General features: G+C 45.7%; 1 protein-coding gene across 2 annotated transcripts in view; it reads left to right on the top strand.

The window, feature by feature from the left end:
• The window catches only part of RASSF3 (Ras association domain family member 3), a 74,344-nt gene that overhangs the window by 32,572 nt on the left and 16,254 nt on the right, over nt 1-25,518 (top strand). The window contains exon 1 of one of the 2 annotated variants that reach the window (XM_088522977.1): nt 2,215-2,391. The exons of the other annotated variant lie outside the window; for it this stretch is intronic. Within the exon in view, the coding sequence (XP_088379103.1) occupies nt 2,263-2,391 (129 nt within the window). The 5' untranslated portion in view covers nt 2,215-2,262. Of the gene's footprint in view, nt 1-2,214; nt 2,392-25,518 lie in introns of those variants that run through there. 2 annotated transcript variants of the gene reach the window in all.

Here is a 25,518-nt window from a genome sequence, read left to right as displayed (position 1 = left end):
TGCTGTCCCAATAATGCAGTTTGTACAGTCACCGTTAGTTTATACAGCCTTCCTGACACATACCTCAGTGGAGAGTCTTCCAGCTCTGACTTCAATGTACTGCACTTAACCAATCTACAGGCTATGAGATGAGCTGCATTAGTTTAAAGCACGTTAGAAAAAATATGCCTGAATTATAGCAGTGTAATGGTACTGCATACTTTTTGTGAAGTATTTGGCAGGATTTCAGCATCTTGTTTGCAAGCACTATGCAAAACAAAATTGAAAAGCTTCACTGCTTGTGTCTTTAAGTGAGTTTTTTGATTCAGAATCACATCTCAAAAAGTGAAGAGGAAACTGTCAAAGTTAGCAGGTTTAAAAATTAAGGTGTACTTAAGGACTGAACCCACTGAAAGGTTTACCATGAAGAACTTGGACACACATTCTTTCCACCAGTTTTTATTGCAGCATGAGAAAAAAATACTTGAAATCTTTCAGGGATCCCAGTACAAATAATTCTTTACAGACAAGGTAAATATTATGCCTTGCTGCCAGAGAACATGCAAACTCGAGCCGAGCACGTGCGGTTGATGCTGCTCAGATGGACCGAATTTCCCTGGCAGGCACGTCGCCCCGATGAGCCTCCTGCCAGCGCCAGGGTCCACCCAGACGCTATCAGGCCTGAGGCTGAAAGTGAGCAAACAAATGAGCCACACGATGCCTTTTGTTGCTGAGGAGACAGCAAAAACACTGATGGAGTTTGGAAGCACAGGTCCCGCTTTGCAGTGTGCCCAAGTCACTTAAAAACCCTAATCTACTTAAATCATGGTCACCATTTGGGGTATCCAAAAACGTTATGAACTGAGGTTTTGGGGTCTTGAGTAGGTGATACATCCTGGCATGGCCCTGGGCTTGGAAAGCACATAACACAGTGCTCATCTGTCTAAAGCAAGCACTTTAATGCTCCTCTAGGTACATCCAAGTAACTCAGCATCCAGTTTAAAACTATCTCGAATATGTGAAGCTTGACAGTCCCGACAAGATCTGGTGTGTTCACCCCTGCCCTGTTACCCTTGGCGGAGGGGGTTTACAAGCTGTGCTACCTCCTAACATGCCGGATGCCAAGCCCAACACAAAGAGCTGGAAGTTCATAGGGAAAACAAGGATTTAAAAACATCCCTCCTCACTCTCCAAGTGAATAGCTGACTTTAGTCCTCAGTGTGTCCTGCTTAAGTTGAGGCGACTTTATCAATGTATGTAGCAGACTAAATGCATGGTGGTGGAAGAGGAGCACCACGGGACAGGAAGGGACCCAGTCCTCGTTGGGAGCGGGGACAGGGAGAGCAGCTGCCCCGAGTGGCGGCCAGGACGGACAAGGGACATGGGGACAGCAGGGAGCCGTGGAGCGGGCGCGTGGGAAGGGCCTGGCTGCCGGGCGCCTGCCGGAAGCGCTACCTTCATCCCGGCATCCTGTCTCCAACCATGGCCAGCCCTGTGTGTACTATGGAATATATGAGAAACTCCATAGCAGGAGATAAATACGGAGTGACTTAGCCTTCAGCAATCCGCTGTCATTTCCCCCATTCGTCACCGGGGATGATTTATGCCTGACAGAACTTTTGTGTTTTACACAAAAGTTTTACGTTTTCCACAGCTGCAGCTATCCCTGCCCTCTGCGTTATCCAGGCTCCGCGGTCGGAAGCTCTGTGGCTCAGCCACATCCCAGGCCTAAGCCTCATCCGAGGGGCAGAGGCTGGTGCCGAGCCAAGTGCTGAGGATGCGAAGGGCGAGCCAGGAAAGACGCTCAGTTCCCTCCTGCCACTCGTGTTCCTTCTGTTTTGTTTTTTTGTAACGCTCCCGCACACAGCGGGGCGCGAACAGAGACCTGCGGGAGGAGCGGCGGGAACTTTCCCCCCAGGTGGCCGCAGCCGGGGAACGAGGCCCCTTCCCGGGCGGCTCCCGCAGCAGGACGCGGCACCGCCGCGCGGGACGGGACGGGACGGGGCGGAACGGGACGGGACAGGGCGGAACGGGACGGGGCGGGGCGGAACGGGACGGGGCGGGGCGGCCGGCTGCGGCGCGCGCGGGCAGGGCGAGGGCAGCGGCGCGGGCGGATCCTCCTCCCTCCGCCTCCTGCAGCTCCTCCCGCGGCGGCGGAGCGAGAGGAGCGGCCGCGGCGGGGCCCCATGCGGCGGCCGGCAGGGCGCTCTCCGCCGCCGGGCGCCAGCAGCAGCAGCTGCCGCCGCCCATGAGCAGGACGAGCAGCATGAGCGGCGGCCGCCCATGAGCTGGACGAGCAGCATGAGCAGCGGCTACAGCAGCCTGGAGGAGGAGGACTCCGAGGAGTACTTCTTCACGGCGCGCACCTCCTTCTTCAGGCGGCCCCCGGGCAAGAGCAGGGCTGCCCCGCAAGTGAGTGTGGGCGAGCGGGGCCGCCGCGGCGCGGCGTGGCGCGGGCCTCCACGTGTCCGCTCCCCTCCCCCCCCCGCCCGCCGGCCGCGAGGCGGGGCCCTAACGGCCCTAACGGCCGTAACGGCCGAGCGGGGAGGCGGCGGCCCCGGCGCGCGCGCGGGTCCCCGCCTGGGGTTTGCGCCGCGCGGCAGCGCCGTGGAGGGATTTATCTAAAGTGCTCTTTAAGTTTGTTAGTTTTGTGTGTGTGTGGAGGAGGGGGTCTCGTTATCACCTGTTGAAAACCTCAGTGGAAGAACCGATTTGCAAATATTCACCACAAATCCTGTCAGGCTGGGATGTGGTTTTATTAAAAAGGCTATGCCGCGTTTCTGCTAGAAGGGGATCCCGCTGTCGCAGCGCTCTCGGCTCTCCTTTTCGGTTCGCCAGCGTGGGCCTCTGCGTTCGTTTGCGCTGGTGTTGAGCAGGGTCCGGAGCGGTGCTTGAGCAAACGCCAAAGCGAACACTCACTCTCAGGAAATCGGGTGCAAGCGGAACTTTGGGGTGAAGATCCGACTTAGGGGAAGAAAGCACTTTCGTGGTCAGCGTGGAGGATGTTAGTGAAGTTACTGCCAGGTTGTGTGGGCAGTGAGAAGTTTAACATTCAATATTTCCTATTCAGGAAAGCCTTCAAACCCAGGATCGTGCCCAGCCTGCTTCTTCCCAGGAGTGAAATCCTCTTTAGCAATGCTCTCCAGATGGAGCAGTCTGCTGTCAGATGGGTTAAAATGGGGGCTAAACAGCCTAGGGTTAAACTTCATGGTTCTTGAGCTAAGTCATGCAGCCCTCTCGCTTTTCTCTCCCTGAAGCACCGGATCTCCTTCTAGAGAGTTTTTTGTTTTGGTTTGATCTTTGGAAGCCAATGAGCTACTGTGTCTGTTTTCTTTATACTAGCTCTTCCCCTGCTGCCCCCACTGCTTCTTGTTAGCGTTTCTGCTTCTAATTCTTTGTACAAATTATTGGTGTTTTTTTCCCTGCTGCACTTTCGTGTTAGTAATACTGCTGCTATGGAGACGTAGTAAAAAACTTGCTTGACTAAGCCTGGATACCTGGGATGCCTCCTGGTCACCCCAAGGTCTTGCCAAGACTCTCCTTTGCTGCCAGCACTTTCCTTTGGTTATGTTGTGCTGCAGAAAGCCCACCTTGGTTTCTCCAGGGTGCTCCCACTGTTATTCCTCATCTGAGGTTTGCTTAAATTTTAGAACGCTCTCACTACCCATCAGGTAAGTCCTGCCCCCCTCAGGGAAGTGCGCAGAGCTTTCTTGATCTCCAGGCTCCCCTGTCCAGTTTGGGACAGGGGGTCTGGGTTCTCCCAGCACCTGAGCTCGGGTGCTTGGTGCAAATTGCCTGGAACCTGCCTTTCTTCGCTGCCTCCTGAGGATACTCCTCACAATATCGTTTCTCCCCCTTTTCTCATTCATTTTGTGCTCCAAAATCCCACTAATCCGAGTGACGCTATGGGGTTCAGCAAGCTCTGCGCAGTGTCCTTGAACTTCATGTGCTCACCTATCTGGCCAGGCTTGGCCACCACCTGGTTGCTAAAGAGGAGGACCGACCTGTTACGGTGTCATGCCAAACTAAGGAGATGTTAGAAGGCTCAGATCTTGATGAAAAAAATACTTATGTCTTCATAATGCCGTTATATGAACGGCCTGCTGGTTGTGCAAGTAGCAGATTGTGCAAGTGCCTGAGTCGCGTAGCGTTATGTTAGCTGCTCTAATCAAGTGTGTATGGGGGGCGGCTTAAAATTTGATACGCTGCAGTAGTAGTGCTGCTCAGCGCAGCGCCGCCGCGAGCTGCGACGGGGCGCGTGCTCGAGGACATGCCGGCTTGCCCGGAGTAAATCTGTGGTACCGCTGACGCTGCAGCCTCGGAAACGCACGGCGAAGCGTTCCCAGTCGTGAAGCTGCTTGTGCTCATGTTTGTGCTGCTGTTACAAAGGAAAGAACCACCCCCCCCACAAGCAGTGCTGAATGCAGACTCCAACCGTCATGTGGCCAGCGAGAGGGAGCTTCCCCTTCCAGCAATAACAATCTTAATAAGACTCTTTGTGTGTGCGAGGATGTTGCTTTTGGTTTGTGTTTGAGGTTTGGGCAAAAATGCATACTATGCCCCCTGAGCTAAGAGGGAAGAGTGGAAGCTGTTAGTTGCTGCTTCTCTGTCTTTCTCAACTATACAGATAGTAAACTTAGCAGTGTGGCTTTTGCTTGCAGAAGATTTAAGTGCTGGTCACTGCTTTTATTCCTCTTAGTTTCCTCTCCCCGATTTCTCATGGGAGAAACATATAGTTAGAAGTTCAGCTTGCCACTGTGCTTACAGACAAGCACTATAGTACCTTTGGGGCTTCTTTTGTCTAGATTTCCAAAGAAATGAGTACAGGTAACTTTGATATACTTAAGTATTTAAGAAGAAAAAAGTGAAGTAGCTTGGTGAGAGTTTGTCTTCTGTTGAAGTAGGGGAGGGAAGAGAACTTATATACTTCATTTGGAAGCGCCATGGAAAACCAACCCCCTGTCCTGCAGAGGCCCCTTGAGAGAAACACTTTTATTCCAGAGCAAGTTGAATTTACATGGTTTCATGTGGTGGAAGGCAGTCTTGAAGCTAAGAGACTTCATGTTTGAGTGACTATTCACATATTGAATGACATGTCCATGGTCTGTTGCCTCTCTCTCCTCAAAACAGTCTCCTTTTGAAGTGTATCATTTAGAAATAGGTGTCTTATTTCATCACTGCCTCAGCTCCTGTCAGTAAAACAACGTGGGGGAACAAAAAGGTAAATGAAATCTGGGATTCATTAGGTGACAAAAATAGTTTTCCTTTTTTATTTTTTCCTAATAAAAGTGGTGTGTATGGTTGATCCAAAATATCCTTTGGGAAGAAAAATGAAGCAAGGAATACTTCAGTCTCAGGGCAAAGTGCCTAGAAGGCAGGTTGCTCCATGCTGTGTTGTGGTTCACAGAAGCTTAGCTTCACACTTTCTTTCCAAGTGTCCATTCCCCTTGCTCTGCTTTGAAGAAAACCACACCGTTCCCCCTCCCTTCTTATAGAGCCATCACTTCTGGAGCTCTGGCATCTGGCTTGGTTCTCAGCCTCCTTCAGTTCCTGCCTTCCCTCAAGAGCCCTCCAAACACGCGGGGACAGCCCTGCCTTGGCTGTGCCCGCTCCGTGTTGTGTTCTGAATGGTTGGAAAGGTGAAGTGGCATTGCTGGGGGAGAGAGGGTGGCCTCTGCTCGGGAACCGCTGCTCAGAGCCCGGAATTGCTGTGAAGAGCCGGGGCCTGGGCGCTCCGGGGCACGCATCTGGGGTCTTGAGTCGTTCGCACTCAAAATATGTTTTGTGGCTAATGTAAATGAGATTGGAAGTGTGAAGTTCGACCCTTGAATATCACTGTTATAATTAAACAGGAAAAAACACATGAACAAAATAATTCATGCTTGATTTTTCGCTGTTTCACATTTGGTCCCTGAAAAAGTGCTTGCAAGAAGAACGTAGTGGCTGCTGTTGGATGCTAGACATGCATGTTCCCCTTCTGGTCCTCAGAATATTCTCATTTCCTCACTCTCAACTTCCTCATTTGAGGTCAGATCTCATCTCATTTCTTCTCTTCATTGGTCTCTACTGTTTCACGTGGGCACAAATGAATGCCACAGGGAAACTGAGGGATGAGCTGCAGGCCATGACAGTCTGTGTAGGTTCCTTCCCCCGCAGCCTGCTGTGTTGTTGGATCCTGCTGTGGCACTGCTTTTCTGACTGCATCTTCATGCCCTGGTGGCATCCTCAGGGATGGCAAGCAGGATGGGAGGGGACAACAGAAAAACGCTGGAAATGAAAAAGGGTTGAGGAGGGCGAAGGCCGTAGGAGGAGACGGGACAAAAGGCAGTGGGTGAACGTCTCATCCCTAACTAGTCCCAGGGAGGTCTCATTCTGTTGGCAGAAGAGATGGTTTGTAGAGAAAGGTATAGGGTGGTTTTTTATGTGTGTATTTGTTTTTAATGGTCGAGCTATAGGTAGAGAAGAAATAGAAACTTTTGTGTGCAGAACTCCCTTTTTAGGTTTGTTCTGAAAGACCTTGCTCTATGTCTTGAAGGATTTCACTGAGAGGAGGATAGCCAAAGGCATTTTATTTTTTGGGGAAAAAAAATCTGAGGTTAAAATGCTGTTTGCAACTAAGCTTAGTTAGCCTAAGTTTTGTGTTAGTAATGTCCACTATTAATAGGCTTCGTGCAGTTTGGATGTTACAGTTCTTTTTGTTTCCTTTCAGTTACATTCCCCAGAGAAAATGGCTCTCCTGATTCTCAGAGCAAGTGAGGATTCCAATTATAGGCTTTGTTTGGAGCCAAGAAGGTTAATTTTTTGTTTGACGTAGTCACGAAGCTTATTTAAAAACAAAACTAAAAATACCTAGTAATGCATTTCATTACTTTTTACTTTCCTTTAATCCATTTGGCGCTTGTTAAATATGCTGGGATAAACATTGTTGCAGCTAAAATAATTGAAGGTTACCACTTGGAGGAATGAGGCTGGTAGACTGTGCCTATTTTAGGCGCATGTCACTGTTAGAGTAAACTAGCATGCCTTATTTCGCTTGTGTTTTAACTGGAGCTCAAATCACCTCCAAAAGTGAGACAGGATTTATGCCCTTGTACGGAGGAAAACTACAACTTGGTCTGTGCTGATTATCACCACAATCTGTTCTGATAAATGTAGATTTGTGTTTTGGGGACTTGCCTAATAGTCAAGCTTATGTCTTATGTATGAGATGGAAACTACTAAGGCAAAAATTAAGACATCCCTTTGCAAGAGGTGGATTCATGTCCTGTCCCAAGAAGTGTTTAAGTCACTGAGATTTCTAATGAGTGCTGTTAATGTTCAGCAACTTAAGTGCCATGAGTGCAGCAACGCTGGCAGGTAATACTCAGACTAGGTAATTATTAACTGTTTTATCTTTTCACTTTGTCCTGCAGTCTACTGTGTGTTAGGTTTGTTTCAGGCAGTTGTTTTGCCATTGGTATAAGAGTTTGGAGTTTCAGCACTGACTTTCTTATTGAGGTTCACCTGATGACCAAATAATCATTAATATTTCTTGTTTTTCTTGTTTTGCTAGGGGGAAAAGACTTTGAGTCACATTTTGGGCCTTTGGAGTACAGCAGCGAAACTTATTTCTGTTAAATTCAGGAGTACCTAATATGTAAGGGTGTTTTGAGATTTAAGTTTCAGTAATGTAATTGAGTTTGGGGTAATCCTGAGGGGCTTTATCTAAGCACTTAGGCAAAAAGACAGAACTATTGGACCTTTTAATTGCCACTCATGTCAGAAGGTATTAGGAACCTGTATATTTTGTTGTCCAAAATGTTTAGACTTAGAGCCTTGTTTATACTCATGTGAATTTACATGCAAGACACAAGGAGTTTTGTTTAGGTTGAGGAGCCTAGGAAATTGAGAAAAATGCTCTGCAGAGCATGTGAGCTCAGAATCATCTGAACAGCGTCAGTGGGGGGTGTTGGGGAGGATTTTTTTTTTAAGCTCTGTAAGGAATGAGGGGGAGGATTAGTACCCATTGTCATAACTTTTTTTTGCTATAGACTTTTGTATAAGAACAACATCAGAGCAGCCATCTTAGAGGAAGTTGCTGGTTAATGTTTAGCTACTGTGGGAACAAAAATACAAAGAGAAACTGAAGTAAAAACGAATTCCGTATTTTTGCCTGTTGTTTTTAAAAGCCAGTGACATGGGTATTGGATTAACAGTTCAAGGTAAACTGATTAACAGAGGATTTTAGATGAAACAATAGATCTGTAGTGCAGCATCTGCCTGTGACAAGATATCTGTGAGCTAAGCCAAGCAACATAAGTGTCAGGAAGAGATAAATCGGGATGATAGATCCTGTAGTTAAACTCTTTTTTTTTTTTTTTTTTTTGATAGCTAAGTCTCTTGTGACTTCAGCCGCACACATCAGGACAAAACTCTTTAATACATACTGCACTTTTCCTTGGAGATAAAGGTAGTGATGCTTTCATATTTACAAAGTTCTTAAAACCAGAAAGTCACATGGACTTTAGGGAAATGCCTCCTTATGCCTGAAATTAGAGCAGGGTGCTTCCAGTTTCATCAGTGCACTGGCTTCCAGTTTCATCAGTGCACTGACCCAGCTATAGTATTGTTGAAGTTTTATTTTTTAGGTGCCTGTAATAAAGCATACCAATTTTTGTACTCAAGAGGGGCAGTAATTGACTTGTGATGAGTAATTGCCCCTTTCATTTTCTCCTTTGGCATCCTGGCTCTTTTGCAAGGATGATGAAATACTACAGGCAGTTGTAATGAGAGAACTTCCTATGCAGACGTGTATTTGGCTATGCTAAGTAGCCACATGTGATTTATGTAGCAAATAAGATGATCTTCTAGTTATTCATCTGTGCGTGTGCTGGGGACAAATTTGTGTTCCTTCCTAGGGAGGCCTCTGTGCTTTCCAGAAAGTAATAGTAACAGCAGTAGTAGTTCATGTGCCTCTCAGAGGAGACGTTGAGTATTAATTTTGCTTATTCTGGAGTATTTACTGTGTTTTTTTGTCACATTCTCTGCCTGGTTCTCTACTTTACCCAGGAAATCCTGATGAGTCCATGCTAAGTAATTATGGAAAATGCTGTTTGCAAAATAACCAGCACTGCCTGTGTTTCTGTTGTTTAATTGATCTTAGTTGTGTGCAGGTACGTAGATATAGAGCCTAACTGTGCTGTACTCTTCCTTGGGATGCCTGATGCCTGTATTGCATATCTGCATGCCCAATCAATACTGTCTCTCTGAAACCTCATTAGGTTTCATCATTTCAGTGATGAAAACTGAAGATAAAGTTTAAAGCTGCTTAGTAGTAAGCCTGATTGAAGATCAAATTCTGCTGTGACTGAAGATGATAATTATTTATTTAATAACTCAACCTTGCTGCCGCTGAAGGAGAGGATTTCAAGATTTTGGATTGTCCTTTTTGAAGAACAGTTTGGGACAGGTTAATCTGTTGACACTGCAGGAGTAGCTTCATGCCTTCATGATAAAGGGCAACCGTTATTGTCGGGGGCTTCACAGTATCTTCACCAGCGGATTGATTTCATGTCTTTGCTTATAGACGCATAAGCAAAGATTCTGGAAATCATTTTCTCCTGAACCGATTAATTAATTACAAAATGCCTTCATGGCCCGTTTGAGAAGCATCTGGTAAAGCCCTGTAAGATGCAGTAACTGCACTAGAAATGTCAGCGTGCCCCCTAATGCTCGTGTACATGCTGGTACGTCTCTGATCCAGCATAGGAGACTAGAAGGATGGCGGTTGTGTCCTGCAAAGGAGAGACTTGACCTTCACTGGTCGTGGCTCCATAAGGAAAAATGGAGACAAATGTCAGCATGGGCTGTGCTCCCGAATGTACCGAAAGCCCCGGCTCTCCGAGGTGCTGTCCTGGCAGCTGGAAGCTTGAGGCTGGTGGTGCTTCCATTTTGATGACGGGCAAGGGAGGAGGAAGAAGGTGTTTGCTTATGCTGGCTGCCTTTATTGCAGGTGACACATGGGTCACTTGTCTGCCTCTGAGAAAAAATCAGAGTGAATTATCGTGGCTGCCTGTGAAGTGCAGGAAAGGCCTCACTGGAGATGGGGAGTGCATCTGTAGCACTTATGATCTTCCTTCTTTCAACATGAGCTCCTGAAAGACAAGGCTTTGCATTCGTTCTGCTATATGTGTAGGCTAAAGTATGGCCTAACCATATTTGTGCACCAAGGAATATTGTCTAATGTCCTGTGTAGTAGTGGGCAGTTTAGTTAGGAGTTCATCCTTGGAGCAGTTGCTGCATCAGGTGCCCATATACAAATGTTGAGCCTAAAAGAATTACCAAGTGCCTGAGCATGGGAACATCACTTGTGCAGGCAACCTGATGCAAACTGTAATCAGACTCCTATATAATCAGCACAAGACAATTATACTTTTTAAAGGGGAGCTTAATCTTTCATTAAAGAAATTTTGCTCTTGTCATAACATTCCAAGCCTGGAGGGAGCCTAAAATAATATGTTTTTTTTTCTTCTTCTTCCTTTTTTTTTTTTTTTTAATACAGTGTCTGTGTAAGATGTAACCTTGAACTCTAAATTCTTGGTTTTTGTATGTAAGTTCTTTGCACTAAGTTTAGTATAAAATCTAATAAAGAGGCCAGTTTATAGTTCTTGCATGAGTTAGCAGGTCAGGTTACAATAAGCCAAATTCCCAAAGCCTTTAGCTTGATCTTTAATGTTTAATTAAGAGCACACCATTTTCCCCTTTAAAGAATACATAGCTTAGGCTGATGGCTAATGACCGTGGCTGATGGCTGAAGTCTCCATATTCTTTCTGTACTGAAAATCATTTATCTCAGGATCTGAGCTGATGGATGCAAAGTAGCTAGATGAGATACTGGCATAGGGTCGACCATCAGTTGGAGGACTGTGTCTATTTCTGCTCCCTAATGTGGCTTATTTGCAGGGAAAAGCAACACTTACTGAAACAATTCAATGCTATATTTATCTTTTAATTCAGTATAGTGGCCAGAAAAGAGACTGAAGTTTTGGCGCTCTGGGGAGACAGTCAGTGCTTCTGGACGGAAGTCAGATAGACCTCTAAATTAGATCACCACATTATTTTTGACCATGTTTTTCTGTTCCCTTTTAATCTAAAGATAAATAATTGCCTTTCTTAAGTTGCCTAATTTCTGCATTTGTGTTGTGCTTTTCTCCTGATGCTTCCATCGTGGCTGCATTACTGACATACCCTTGTGTTCCTCCTTCAAGGTCCTGGCCATCTGAGAACGTGTTTTGTTCTTTGGGGTACAAATTACTTTCTCATTTGACTTTGAGGCTCATTTGCACTGATGTGCTTTACACCAGAATTGCTGACAAATCTAATACCTTCTATGTCTGCTCTAAAGTTTTGCTTGGGGGCTGACTTCTGGCCTTCATGAGAACAAGTTTGTTTTTATAGAGTCTGAAAAAAAAGGTGTTAGTGTTCAGCCGACCATATGATCCACTGCTTTGAACTCTTGTTGGTCACGTATTTGTGTCATTGTTTTATGAAGAGTAATGTTGGCAAACTTCAGAGTGCCTCGACTACCATTTTTTAACTTAACTGTAATAGCGTAGATAGTTTTAACAGCTTTTTAATTCCATGCTGTAGTTGCAACTTGTGCTCTTAAAAAGAATATTCAATAGACCATATCATTAGAGATTAAAAAAAAAAAGAAAATCAAATACCAGAAAATGCTTCTATCACACGTGGCTCGTGTCTCTGTTGGCTTGCAGAGGGTGATGTGAGGTGGATTTGGCTGTGGCATCTCAAGCTTTTTGTCAGCCAGTTTTTTAATTCTCGTTTCTGTAAAAGGAAGCGGACAGCCCATGCACTTAGTATAGTGGGCTTTTAAATTCCCAGGTAGGCTGGGTGCTAATTAGCCAGTAGCCAGTTCTCCCATTCTAAACCCAATCAAAGCATATGCAACGTTATCCCAACTACATGTCTACTTGAAGGAGGAGCAAAGCCAGTGACACCTTTTAAGTGCTGGAAGTCAAATGTGAAGTGGTTTACTTCCCGATCCAACGTATTTCATCAGGCTCTCCTCTCTTTTGATTTCTAAGTCTTAGTACATTTATAGTAGCCTTGATACTGTAGTGGCAAGTGGGTTATAAAGCAGCAGAGAAATAATCTCTGGTATGTGCCTGGGCTCAGGGTGTGAGTAAGAACAAGCTCGTCTATAAATCGGTCATGGTGCGGAAGCGCCTGGCTGCAAGGAACCCATTGGGTCTGACAGGCTGCAGGTGGCGTAGTGCATGTCAGCCCCGTGGCTCTTTCATCACAGAATTGCACCCACGTGCCTGGCAGGTTAATCCCGGGTTTTGCCACAAAATGCTTTGCGCTCACCTGTGCCCAGGATGAATTTGGGAACAGGGTGTTCAGGCACAGGAATTGTTGGCAGCACCCTCAGGTTTTGGCCCATTCCCATGGGGAGTCTGGCTTGTTTGTTGCTGTTAACCATGTGACTTGCAACAGTGGGCAAAGGTGTGTGTTTTTTTGTTTTTTTTTTTTTTACATGAATATTTCAGTAGCTGAGTTAAATTCTAGAAAAGACTCTATTTTCTTCTCTTAACATGTTACCTTGAGGAGAGTCCTGACACTTCTTAAACCTCAGGGACTGTTCTGAGACTTTTAGTATGAGGATTGTGGGAAGCCTCTTGGTGTTTCAGCTCTCCAGCCTGATTTTCCATTGCTTCTTGATGCCCCTCACTCTTGGGAGATGTGCCTTAGGACAAAGGTCAAAAACTAAGTTCTAGATTATTCAAGTAGCACAGAAATTACGAAATACCTTTAGTACCTTTCTGTATGACCTCCGTTTGCAGCACACATCTGCCCAGTAATGGATTTTTTTATAATTAGATGTTGGTAGAATTATGTCACAGGTTATTTTGTTTTGCGAATAGAGTTGACAGCCCTGTCTAAGTTGACAGCTGCTTTTGATTCGATTGCATGTTCACTTGGTATGAAGCTTATCTCAAGATGGGGGAACATGATTGTTTATACTGTGCTAAAAGGTTGATAGTTATATGAAGTGAAACATCAAAGTAGTTTCTGGTGCTCTGAACTTTAAAACTCACAGCTGATTTAATTAAAAAAATAAAAGGAACATGTTTCCCCACCACCAGAAACAGACCCCAAATATTCTTCAAAGCATATTTGATTTTAATGATTTGTGATTTTTTTTCCCCCCCGAGGCATTTGTAAAGTTCTAGTTACCACTGGAATATGAAGATGTAGTTTTTGAGATGTGAAGATAATAGACCTTCAGAAAAGTAGCTGCTTGCATCACAAGCTGATAAAATTACATGTTCTGTAAAAGCAACCCTGTGTTGCAATAAAAAAGAAAAGAAAACCTGGTGATTTTGTTTTGACAGCCCAAGTTGATTGGAGGCTTGGGAGGCTTCTTGGTGATTCACAGCTTGATGTAACTTCTGAGGCAGCTGCGGGAAGCAAGTGCTAAAGATGCAAAGATGCTTCCCATTGTTGTTGTTTTTTGAATTTAAATTGAGTGTTCTATGCTAAAATTACAGTTGGACCCAAGCCTTTATGGCTGCCATCAGAAAAATGTTGTAATATGCATTAAAGCTTATAACATCTTTACAGCAGGACAGTGAAGTGTGTGGAGAACTCAGGAAAGGTTCTTCATATGTTATGTTGGGATTTAACCTGCTTCTGTAAGTAATAGACTATTTTTGATCTTTGGAGAGAGAGATCTTGAAGACAGAGGAAGAAACCATCTTATAGCAGATAGTTTCACAGATGGTAGTAATTGAGGCAGAAACAGAAGACAGCAAAGTAGTATTATTAGAAGTAGCACCGTGACCACTGGTGTTGGTATTTCGTTATCTTGTGGGTATGGTGTCACATGAAGCAATGTGCTAAGTGCAGTCAACGGGAATGTGGTGCTGTTCCCTAGGATGGAGCAGAGTTTTTGGTACTTCCAGAGGTCCGTTCTCTCTCTGCCCTGTTCCCTAAGTATGTGCTGCCAAGTGAACCTCAATTTTACCTTCCTGTACAAATCCGAACCTTTTGTATTCCTTTCATCTGACTTTGCAATGCTCAGAAGCACCTCCAAACAAGCCAAAAAAAAAAAAAAAAAAGGTTGAAGTATGTTGGGAATGACCCACTGAAACTTAGAGCCACAGTTCAAGCCCATTTGCCTTCAAACATGAACCAAAACAAACATCCCTGGGCAGTGCTTGCTCTGTCACCTCTCTCCTCTACTTTCTGCTTGGTCCGTGTCTACGTTTTCACAAACTTCTAAATCTGCTCTAAGTTATCATACCCCTTATTTATTAGACTGCTTATCAGCACAGGCTATCTGCAATTCGGTATGTAGTATTTTCCTCAGAGTTCGTCACCATGCTGAATATTGCTTCTATTTTTTTTGCAATGTCCATATAGCAGACTTGCTGGTGAAAATGTGTTGCCGCGCACCCAGATTGGCTCCCAAGATGTAATTTATGTCAAAAACAAGCCTGCTGTGCCTCGGTGTATGTTTTTGTTCGGATACGCAACCAGCCGGCCCTTCCACATCCTAGATTTATGCCACCAGCCTTGAGGAACAAGTGACCTGTCACAAGACAAAGCATGAAGGACCTGTGCGATTCCCACGGGCTGTGGCTGTAGCGTCTCAGCAACGCGCCGGTGACGGGGATGCTGCGGCGCTTCGGCAGCGTGGCTGCCCGCACCCGAGCAGCAGGGGCGGCTCTTCGGCAGCGCCAGGGCGTAGTGAGGAAGTCGGCTCCCAGCCCCGTCCTTCCCCTGTCCCAGCTGCTCGCAGTCGTGTGAGGAGCAGTGCCGAGGGGTGCCACGGTGCATGGAGCAGTGCGCGGTGGGCAGCGTGGCCAAGAGCCCCTCGTGGTCGTTGCTTGGAGGACGGGCCTCAGCAGATGCTGCAGTGAAGCCTCAAGAGCTTTTGGGCAGGCTTCCTGGCTGGTGGCTCCATCAAAATGCTGTAGGTAAACTTGCAGGGGCAGTCCTGGAGCTTCATTCCCTTACTCATTGATCCGTCCTCTTCTATGAGAAACGGTACTGAAAGGAGACGAGCAAAGAACAAGGTGGTGGAGTTTACTGCATGGAAAAAAAGAGGTCCCACTTCAGGATGTGATGGGAAGTAGCGCACCAAATAGGATTGCAATGTAAACCTTGGATTTACTTGGATTTATAGATTTTTGGTTTAAAAAATAAATGTATTACTGTATTCCTAGCACTTATTCCTCTTTTGTTCATCTCTTGATTGTTCCCTCAACAGATTTTATAAGTCAATTCATCCATTTAGAGATTAAAAGGGAGGCCAATGTTTTAAATACATTGCAACAAACTTTTTGGTGTGGCATGACATTTAAAATAGCTTCACTGTTGTTGCACTCTTTCCTGTGGCTTGAATAACTTCAGTATCAAGAAATTGTAAAAAATTTCCATTGCAGTCATAAGCCTATAAATAGTCTCTTGTTTTTTGTTTGCTTTTGAAAACGGCAAGTAGGTTCTCCTGCTTCCTGGTTTGGGTGGAAGATCGGAAAGACTTTAATCTGCTGGACAAATGTGTCATCAGTATTTATTTTCATGCCACTCCATACAGAGGTTTTATGATGGAGCCACCTGCCTATGGTAGTGGCTGCCTATGGAGTCCACCTTGTTATTTTAGACTCCTGTTGGTTATGGGAAGGTGATTAGTGTTGTCTTCACAAGTGTGAATGTGGGCAGCTTTTGAGGCACCGAAGTTGCTCAAGGATTAAAAAATATAATTTGTTCTTAGCAATTGCATGGAAGGCGTACGAGAAATGTCAATGAAGAGGAGCCTATAGCAAGAGAAGGAGAGGCTCCTTTTTGCAGATCTGTCTTTCCCGTTGGACTGCTGAAAAGAGAGAAGACTGGCTTTATGGTCCTTCTACTTTTATCTAATTGTTAAATGGGGGTAGTTAAGCATCTTGGCTGTTCAATCATGCATTCTGCTTGTTTCAAAGAGGGAGGGCAGCACCCATTAAGCTCCTGCTCAAACTGTAAGGCAGCATCACTTACTCTGTGAGACTGGAGATGAAAGGCAGGACAGGGCTCAGTAGAGTGGTCCTAGTCTAGTCAGTCATGAGAAACAGTGTAACTGCATATGCTTTCAGTGTGAGAAAAATGAGAAGCTTAAAATGTGCAAAATGACTCTTGTTGGAGCATGCCCTTCCCAAGCCCCCTGTGACATGCCAGCATTATCAGGGAGGCCTGGCCGGGGTTTTGCTGACGGGCTTTGGAAAAGATGAGCCCGGTATCTCTGCGGTTGCGAAAATGCGTCTGTGCTGCTGAGCTGCTGGGGAGATTCCAGGGAGATTCCTGCCTGGGTGAAGGACACGTGCCTAGAGGAGGCTCGGAGTTTCCTGCGTGCTGCTGAGACGCTTGGAGTTGGGCAGCAGGACGCAGGGTCCTGTTGAGTGAGCGGTCCAAAGGGCCGAGGAGCAGCGGGCAGGAGGGCACGGAGCTCCCTGGGGACGGGAGCAGAGGGTCAGCTGGTGCCTGGCTGTTGTGGACACACAAACTCGGCCAGGTTGGTGCTGGCTAGTGCAGGGAAAAGGCACCTGGCAGCGCTGAGCGCAGAACCTAGCGCTCTGCGAGAGCCTCCTGGTGTGTGTGGGCTTGCCTGGGTTTGTTTTGCCATCTTTTCCTCCACCTCCTGATTTGTTTTATTTGCTTCTCAGGACTGGCTGGACCGGCTTTGAACCGATACCATCAATTCAGCCTGTATTATTTCGTGCGGCCTCCTTGGAGTCTGCGATGCCCAAGAGGTCAGGAAAGGGCCCCTGGCTGCACACAAAGGCCGGTGCCTTTCAGAAGATGCTTGCTTATACCGGTTAGCATTGGAGTACATTAAGCATATATTGAGTTGAGCATATATTGGAGCTTGGGTGTTGATGTACAGTGATATTGCATGGAAGTGAGTGATTGACGCTTGCAAAGAGCTGCTCCCCCCAGCTGCAGTTTTGTGTGGCCATTTTGCTGGTAGAAGTGCGTGGTTTAACTTGTGGCCAGACGACGCACGCCGAGCCGTTGCGTGGAAGTGTTTGCTCTGGCAGCCATACTTGCTTATGAGAGTCTGCTTATGACCTGAATTCTGGGAAGGTGTCCAGGCCGTGTGTGGCTGCAGTGCTTATCTCGTGAATTTTTATTATTCTGCATGGCAGACCTGCTTAGCAAATGCCCACTCAGTTGTGGCTCTGCTCTGTTGCAAATCCTTTCTCCTTTGTTGCAAAGGATATGCAGTTAAAAACTGTCCTTTCAGGGAGATCTTGTTCTTCAGTTCCTGTTTGTGCTTTCACCCTGACCGTAGGTGATGGCTTTCTGTTTTCTTTTAATTTGAAAATGTTCTATGTTAATGATACAATTTACTCCTTTTCGAGGTGAACTGTCATCTTATATTTATACTTGGAGGTAACATTAATTCACTGAGGAAAAAAAAATTGTTGTTCTTTTTAAGAAACAAACAGTCTAACTTCTGTAATTCTAATTCTCAGTAACAACTTAAACATCCGCTAGTCAGTACGTTAAATGACCCTTGAATACTTGCTGTGAACCTGCACGCAGGCCCTTTTCTCTGTATATGGCAGAAACCAAAGGGCTCTTTGCCAGGCTACCTACCCCCAGATGGAGCACACCCTAGAAAATCTTCCATTAGGAAAAATGGATCAAATCTATCTTTGCAGTTGTCTGACCTAAATAAAGTTTATCATCCCTGCCCTGACATACACATGCTTTTTTTTTTTTTTTTTTTTCCTTCTTCTTCTTCTGGCTAGACAACTGATGTAAGCAGGTCCCGACTGAGGACTTTGTGGCTTATAAACACGCAGAATGTCCTTCCATTAGATGCAATCGCCTGTACTTTAAGGGGGAAAGGGGAAAGTTTGTTGATATGAAGTGTATTTATGACCTACTCATATGCAATAGAGACCATATATATAGGGGTAAAGGTTGCTACTTTTTCTTTACTACTTTTATGACCTTAATCTTTGGAAACCCCCTTTGAATTCTTTGTAATTCTGAAAGCCTGTTTACATTTACATGGCCCAGCTAAGATGGGAAATGTTTGCTCTTAGCAGCAAGCTGATCAGAAGTGTGTGAAATTCCTGCCTTGTTTTTATTGTTCTCTAAGATTTTGGTAAACTTCAGAGGCTACCAAGTCTCGAAGTATCAGTAAAAATATGTTAAAACGGGAAGGTGGTTTTGAATAGAATAACAGAATATTCAAGTTTTCTGTCTAGTTGAATTTCAGTGTTTTCTGCATGCTTTCCTTTTATAAACGTGCTTCCTCTTGCGTTAAGGATGTGCTGCTTTACTGTCAAAACTTACCATTTGCATAAGAGGACTTTGGTAGTATGGGCTATAAACAAATAATTTATAGCAAATGCATGAAGCACAATAGGAAATTTGACCATTAAGTCTGATTGCAAAGGTTAATAAAGGAAATACTACTCCTCAATGCGGAAGGGCAGTAAGACGTTTGCACTTCTGTGCTTCTGAAATACTGACTGGGTAAGCATTTCCCATGATTTGTTTCTAGCAGCGGTCGTTTTTAATGTTGCCTGTCAAAGGCTGGGTGTGTGAGCTTGTGTTTAGATTCATTAAGCATGTCCCTTTCTGAGGGAGCGTATTAACATCTTGGAACTCGCAAAACTGATCCGGGCACTTCTGCAGGGCACGGGGGCATTCGCGTCACTTCAGGCAGCTTTCTTCCATAGGAGTGCGTCTCTTCAGAGGATGGCGCTTGTGTGGCCGAGGCGGCAGTTGCCCCTGGCTGAAATGGTGGTGGCGTTGGCTGGCTCTGGCTGCGGAGGAGCTGGATGCCCTGCTTGCAGGGGAGCTACGGAGGCGGCTCCAGGCTGCCCCAGCGCCTCCGTCCTCTGCGAGCCCAGCAACCAGAGAAGGTCGGGGCGAGCTCAAGTTCGGAGGTGCACGTTGATGTTTTGGGGCTTCCTGCTGCTTTCAAAACCCATGGAAGTGGCATGTGAAAACTGAATCCCTTTCGGGATCTGACCTCTAGGTTTAACCTAGTCTATGTTGAGTTTTTGACTTACTAATTTTATCAGGTAGCACTTTAAAATGTGCTCTCAGTGGAATAGAGACTGTCCTCGGAGAACACAGCTAGGTTAAGGATTCCAGTGAAAATTGGGACACGCTGCCTTTCCGGTTCCGTTAATATCTAGCTTTTAAGAAACAGCAAAGCAAAAACCCAGAAACAATGTTTTAGGGCATTTGACAGTGTGGCAATAGCTAAAGTCCAATCTGCTAAAGTCAACTCCCAGTGCTTCTTTCCGTTACTCACACAACCCCCGGCTCTCCTCCTACTCCCCACAGAATCATATTGACTATACAATGCTAAAAAAAAAATTTACAAAATCAAATTTATTTTCAAATGGTGGCTTCAAGTCATGTTTTACAGCATGTAGTACTGCCTACTGTTCTTAAGTTTTAACATTAATAAAATAAATTGTAGCTTCAGTTTTGAATTATTTGCTTTTGGGAAATATTAACTGGGATTCAGAGCTTCAAGTCTGCAAGCATTCGTTTTCGTCTGGAAAGGTTTAATGGCTAAGTGTTTCCCTTTGGAAAGTGAATTCCCTTGCAAGTCTGAATTGATATTCTAATACAGGGACTTAATGGGTCCATTAAAGTCATCTCATAAGCAAGAAAATTGATTGCACTTCCAAGAATCAATTTTCTCTATGGCTAGTCTTGAATGTCAGGCTGAAATAAACTATTTTAGAAAAATTGAACTGAGCATTGGTAATGTTGAAAATGGCAAGAAACCTATCTTTTTCATTTTAAATCACAACAACACGACACAGCTACCATGTAGTGTTTTCCATATATTTGTAGTTCATGATTGCCAATGTAAATGGCACTTACTAAGAATGGCACCTTATGTTGTTGTTGATGTCTAATGATTCATTAAACATAAAGACCGTATTTTAAGGATGAACTTATAAGTTCATAGTCCTTTTGAACTTAGTACTGTGCAAGTAAGTTGTGTCGTTTCTGGTTTGTCTTCTATGGAAAGGATTAAAGGATGTTTTTAATCTTTAGTGTAACTCTCTGTAGTCCTGTACCTTCAGAAGTTGTTGATGGAGCACTTATGAAAATTAGGCCTCAGGTTCTTCAAGTTTAAAAAGCCTTTTCCATATTCTCACTAGTTGAGTATGATGTTGCAATGAAAGGTAATTTGGAAATGGCATTTGAGCTGTGTATGCCCCAGTTTGGTCCTACACTTAGCTCTTCTTCAGCAAATGCACTTCCTAAAACTTCTGAGCTTTAGTGACAGAGACTTTCAAATAAAACTGACTTGGCAGTGCTGCTTTGTGGGAATTTGGCTTTGTGTGCAGTGGTAGGAGCGCCCTTGCTTGGGACTGCTCGTGTTTGAAGTGAGCCAGTGACAGCTGAGCAGGCTCTGAGCAGGTACGTGAACTGTAGGAGTAACGGCTGCCTTCAGGCTTTGGGAGCTATTGGATGAATTTGTGCACCTCTGTTGCAGAAGAATCTGCTTTCTGATCCTTTTGACACGCACCTTTGATACCCTTAACTCTTACAGCTGTAGAAAGGTGTTTCTATTTTGTACCTCTTGGCTTCCACGAGTGAGGACAAAGAGACGTCTCCGTCTTCATCAGTTAGTGGAAAGCAACTGAGCTGTTTTTTTTTTTTTCCAGTGCCCCAAGCTTTGCTGCCTGCACTTGTCTTTTTACCTAATGTATTGCAGGACTGAGCAAGCTCTGCTACTTGACCTGCCAGCCTGCGGACAAGTTGGAGTTGGCTCTTCTTTTTCTCCCTTCCTTTTTTCTCCTTGTTATGCAGTGTGAATCCTCCTTAGGGAAAGGAGGAGCACTGTGATGTTTTTGCAGGCTGCTGTAGCTACCTCCCATGTGTGCTCAGGGGCAGTGAGGCAGGGGCTGCTGGAGGGACAGCAAAAGACCTGGTGCAAAACCAGGCAGCTCTAAGGTCCTTAAACTGAGTGAAGGAGAAGCATCTGCTGGCCCTGGACTGCCCAGCATTCATTCCCGTGTCCTTGGGCCCGTGTCTCGCTCCGTGGGAGCTCTTCCACCCATGTCATGCTGCAGACGCGGACGGCCGCCCTGCCCGAGCGCCGCCCGTCCTGCTGCACTGACTCAGCTGGGGCGCGGATCTGCCGCTCGCCTCCCTGCCGCGCTGCCCCTGAGCTGCATCTTTATCATCCCCGGCATCTCTGTCATCCCCGGGCACCTCCCGCAGCCGCTCCTCCTCCCTGGCAGATAACAGCCACCGACCTGCTTCCCATCTCGCTTCTGCCCCCCAGGCAGGTTCTCTCTCTAGCTGCTTCCTTCACCCCACGTGCCTGTGATTCTGTCCGACTCCCTGTGGAGGTCTCCTTGTTGGGTAGGGGAGGCCCGTCTGCACTCTCTTTCTATCCCCACAGGCAGCAAGCTAGTTCACTCTCACAAAATCTGGCTTTCAGAAGTGTGTGGGAGGCCACTAGATTTGCTTGGTTGTTTTTTTTTGTTTGTTTGTTTTTTCACCCAGAAATAGTGGCAGGAGCCTCGTCTCTCTTACAGTGTTGGTGCAGCCGTATTCGAGGTTTAACTCGTCTGCCTTTGGGCTTCCCCAGTCCTGCTCTGAGTAGCCGGGAGTAGAGCTGACTACACCCAGGGTGGCCATGAAATGTGAAAAATGGTGTTTCCATCTCCCCTTCCCTCCCCTGCCTGCAGGTGGGGGGCACTGCCTTTCTGCCCTGCTGGCAGGCGCTTGGAGCAGCATTCCCCCCTTGGCATTGACCCTTCTTACCTCGCAGGCCTTCAGGGTGGCATTCCAGCTCCTGCCAGGCTTGTCTGAGCGCAAGGCTTTTCTGTATGACTGTGCCCAACTGGGATGGGAGCAAAATGAGGGCAATGGCAGACCTTGCAAAGTGCTCGGGGATGCTCACTGACTGGAAGATGCAGGAACTCTCATGTCTTCCATTTTATCTAACTCCCTGGGGTGCAGCAGGAATCCGTGCTCCTTGAGGCTGAATTCTTCGAATCAGACAAGAGGGGCCTGAGAGAGGAGCAGCGTGCCCGGCGGGGGGGCGTGTGCTTTAAAATAGGTCTCTGGTGTAAACTGCAACAGATGGTGGGAACCTTTAAGGCAGTTCTTATTCCCATAGTACTTTCAAACGAGTATTTTTCACTACAGCCTCCTTATCAATAGAAATTTCTGGAAAAAAAAAAAGAGCAAAGACTGTTTTCCTTCATATTCCTTTTTCTGGGGTGCTCTTTGCCTCTACCAGTAAAATTATTTTTATTGCTCAGGTTAGGGAATTGCTGTAAATGTCAAGTGTCTAAATGGGTTTTTATAGAGTCTTATATATTTTAACACATACCATATAACATTGCAGGATCTGCACTCGCTTTTTTTACTAGTACTCATTTCAGTGAGAATGCCTGCCTTGCAAGAAAGGAATGAACTCTGCTGACTAACTGCAGGCTATGTATATGTGTGTGTGTTTATATATATATATAAATACGTGTGTGTGTATATACACACACATATTATATGCATATGTGTGTATATGTGTGTGTGTGTGTGTGTATACATAAATATATATCTATATACATGCAGAGTTGAGCCCAGGTCAGGTGTGGTCCTTGCAGCACCCAGCAGCACCGGCACTGTCCTGTTCGCTTCCAGCCGCTGCTTTCGACTTGCCCAGGAGGGGTATCCCGGCACGTTGGGTCCGTGCAGTATCTCGTTACCCCAGGGAACCTGAATGCCGTTGTGAACTCTGGACGGGATAGTGGCCGTTGAGATCTGCCTGGGCTGTTGTTATCATCCTTCTTTCCCACCCTTGCAGCAAGGGATGGCAGAGGTCTGTCTCTATCTGCTCTCTCCACTTAAGTAAGGCTGTATGTGTTGTGGACTTCCTGTGTTTCTTCCTGTTTCTGGCAGGGCTAGCTCCTCTGGAAGCTGCTGCTGCTCATCCCAGTTGAGTGGCAGGCTTTAGGGAATACGGATCTGTCCCCCTTGAAAGTTTGTAATGCAGGAAGCAGTTCTTGCTTCTTATTTTGCCCAGACCAGATACGTGCTCTCACGTTCCCTGAGTGTGTGATATTTGCAGGTCTCTCTTGACCTGCCAGAATGAAACTCAGATCAACTTTCAGAAGTTCCACTTGGCTCTCGGGTTAAAGCAAGGGCTGGTTTTTGCGCAGCTGGTCGGGTTACTTTGGATGCCGGGGTGGAGAGGTCTGTCTTTGCACTGGCTGTTTGTGCCTGGCACCTCTGAACTGATACTCTCCAAAATGTTTTCTCCAAGAAACCGCTTCTCCTTGGCAGGACAGGAGAAAGCCTGTGTAACCAGCTGCTCTCTGGGCCTTCTGACAGAACTCTGAAACAAGTTGAGGGTGTTTTTTGTAGTAAAGCCGTTACTCTTAAATACATATTACTGTTAAATAGAACTATTATCTGAATCTGACTTCGGATTCAAGAGCTGTAGTGACAAATTGTTCCTGAAACTGAAATAGAAGAGGAAAAAGCGGAATGGTCCAGCCCAAGTTGAGGTGGTGACCGTCCTGTCTGGCGGTCGGAGGACGCCCTGGTGCTGCGCTGGAGAGGAGCAGGGCGACAGCCTTGGTGCAGAGCGGGAGGTGGCTGTGTTTAATCAGAAACAGCTGTGTAAGTATTAACTGCACAAAACATCCTTAGTAAAGTGTTAGTATTTTAACATTGTCCATGCAACAAGCTGAATAACCTCTTCCTGCAAGAGAGTTCTTGAAAAATATCTGTTTAAAACAATGAGGTACGTTGCAGTCTATTTTAAGAAATACTTGGTTAGGTCTATATATACATGTAAATATATGTGTATATATGTATAAGCCAGGGCATGGTTGTGTAATGTGTAGCTATTCTAATCTGAAAACATCCTGGCCATTTTTTTTTTTTTTTTTGACGAATCCTGGCTCCACAGAACTTGAATTCTGGATTGGGCTTTCCACACGATAAAGTAATTCTTAGTATAGGTGACCACAATAAAGTGAGTATTTATTTTCTTTTTAAATTGAATTACTAAGTCGAGTTGTCACTAGTTTGGAAATGCCAGTTATTCCTTCTTCTGTCTCTTTGAGTTAAACTGTGTTTTTTAATTACGTTACTGCTTGCCAGCATCCCTCCCACGGAGTTTTTGCCTCATCCACTGCACAGAGCGTATGATGCTAATCTTGATGAGTCTCTCCACTTTTTATTATTGAATGTATGGCAGAAAGCCATGATTTTTCCTGCTCAATACTCACAGTTTGTTTTAAAAGAAACATTAATTGTTTCAGCGTGGATATTTTTTTCCCCTATGGTATTTCACAAAATGTTTGTGAATATGCCTTCCAATAGCAACGTGTCAACAGCTTCTCCTCCTGTGCAAGTGCGGGTGCTTCTGGGGTTAAGCAGTTGCTTTTGTGCCGGGGTTGGATCACCTCATTCGTAGCTATTTGTCCCGGGCTTTGTGCTGGTGCTGCCTGCAGGCGCCTTGGATAGCCAGGCTTAGCTTCGCACTCGCACCTTTTTTCTCTGTGATTGCAGTGAAATTGTTCCCGTTCTGTGCTGCAAGCTGAACATAGGGACTGACTGGAAAGAAAGGTCAATTGGAGCAATGTCTTGTGTAGCAGATGCCCAGAGAAGAGCAGAGAAATTGGGGGTTTCCAGCCTCCCATGACTTCAGTTCAGGTTACTTTATTCTCCGAGTTACTCTGGTTGCTTTTGAACCTAGGTGAACCGGTGGCTGACCTGGGGACTGCTCGTCTCGCCGCCAAGGCCGTGTGTAGGGCGAGACTTGGCTGTTTAAGCCTCTCTAGGTGCCCGTGTCCCTTGGGTAGCGCAGGCTGTGTGTCCTGCCAGGGCTGCGGCTGCCGCCCCGGGAGCATCCTGCCAACCCGGCACAGGGACTGCTCAGCTACGAACAAGACGGGCTCCTGCTCCTCTTGTCTCTTCATGTTGGCCAGGTGGGAATGTGGAAGCCTCTTCAGGTGTTTTCATCTGTTTTCATACAGAATCCCATATCTGTGCAATTGAAAACAGCAGCAACAACAACAAAACCCTTGTGGTTGATGAGATCTGTGGCTCTGATGTGACCTCTGAGCACACTTTGCAGCGCAGGGAATGTGCAGATCCGTCTCGCGCTCACTTCAGTTGCACGTGGCCAGGACTCAGCAAATCCTATTGAACAATTTTGACGGGGGCTTTGAGAGGGGAAAAACATCTTTTTAATATATAGTATTGTGAACCTCAGCCCCAGCATCAAAGTTGATTGAAGTTAGCTGATCAAAGTTATGATCAGCTGAAAAAGCAACTATTGCTCTCTGCTGTGCTTTTTGTCAGTACATCTTGGTGTGCTTAGGTTCAGCCACAGAGCTAATGGGTTGTGTTCTGCTTGATCTACTTTCAAATTATTGTTGCCAATTTGACTCTTGAATATGGGCTATGCTTGTGTCTAGAAAGCATTTTTAATAACTTGCCATAGCCATGTTCCTAATGAGATTTGCTTAAAGCCCATAC

The sequence above is a fragment of the Tinamus guttatus genome, unplaced genomic scaffold (genome assembly GCF_059628265.1).
Source record: "Tinamus guttatus ecotype Peru unplaced genomic scaffold, ASM5962826v1 Tinamus_guttatus_pri_ptg000171l, whole genome shotgun sequence".
Classification (NCBI taxonomy): domain Eukaryota; kingdom Metazoa; phylum Chordata; class Aves; order Tinamiformes; family Tinamidae; genus Tinamus; species Tinamus guttatus.
Note: the sequence above shows the minus strand (reverse complement) of the source record. Positions and strands in the feature narration are given on the sequence as shown.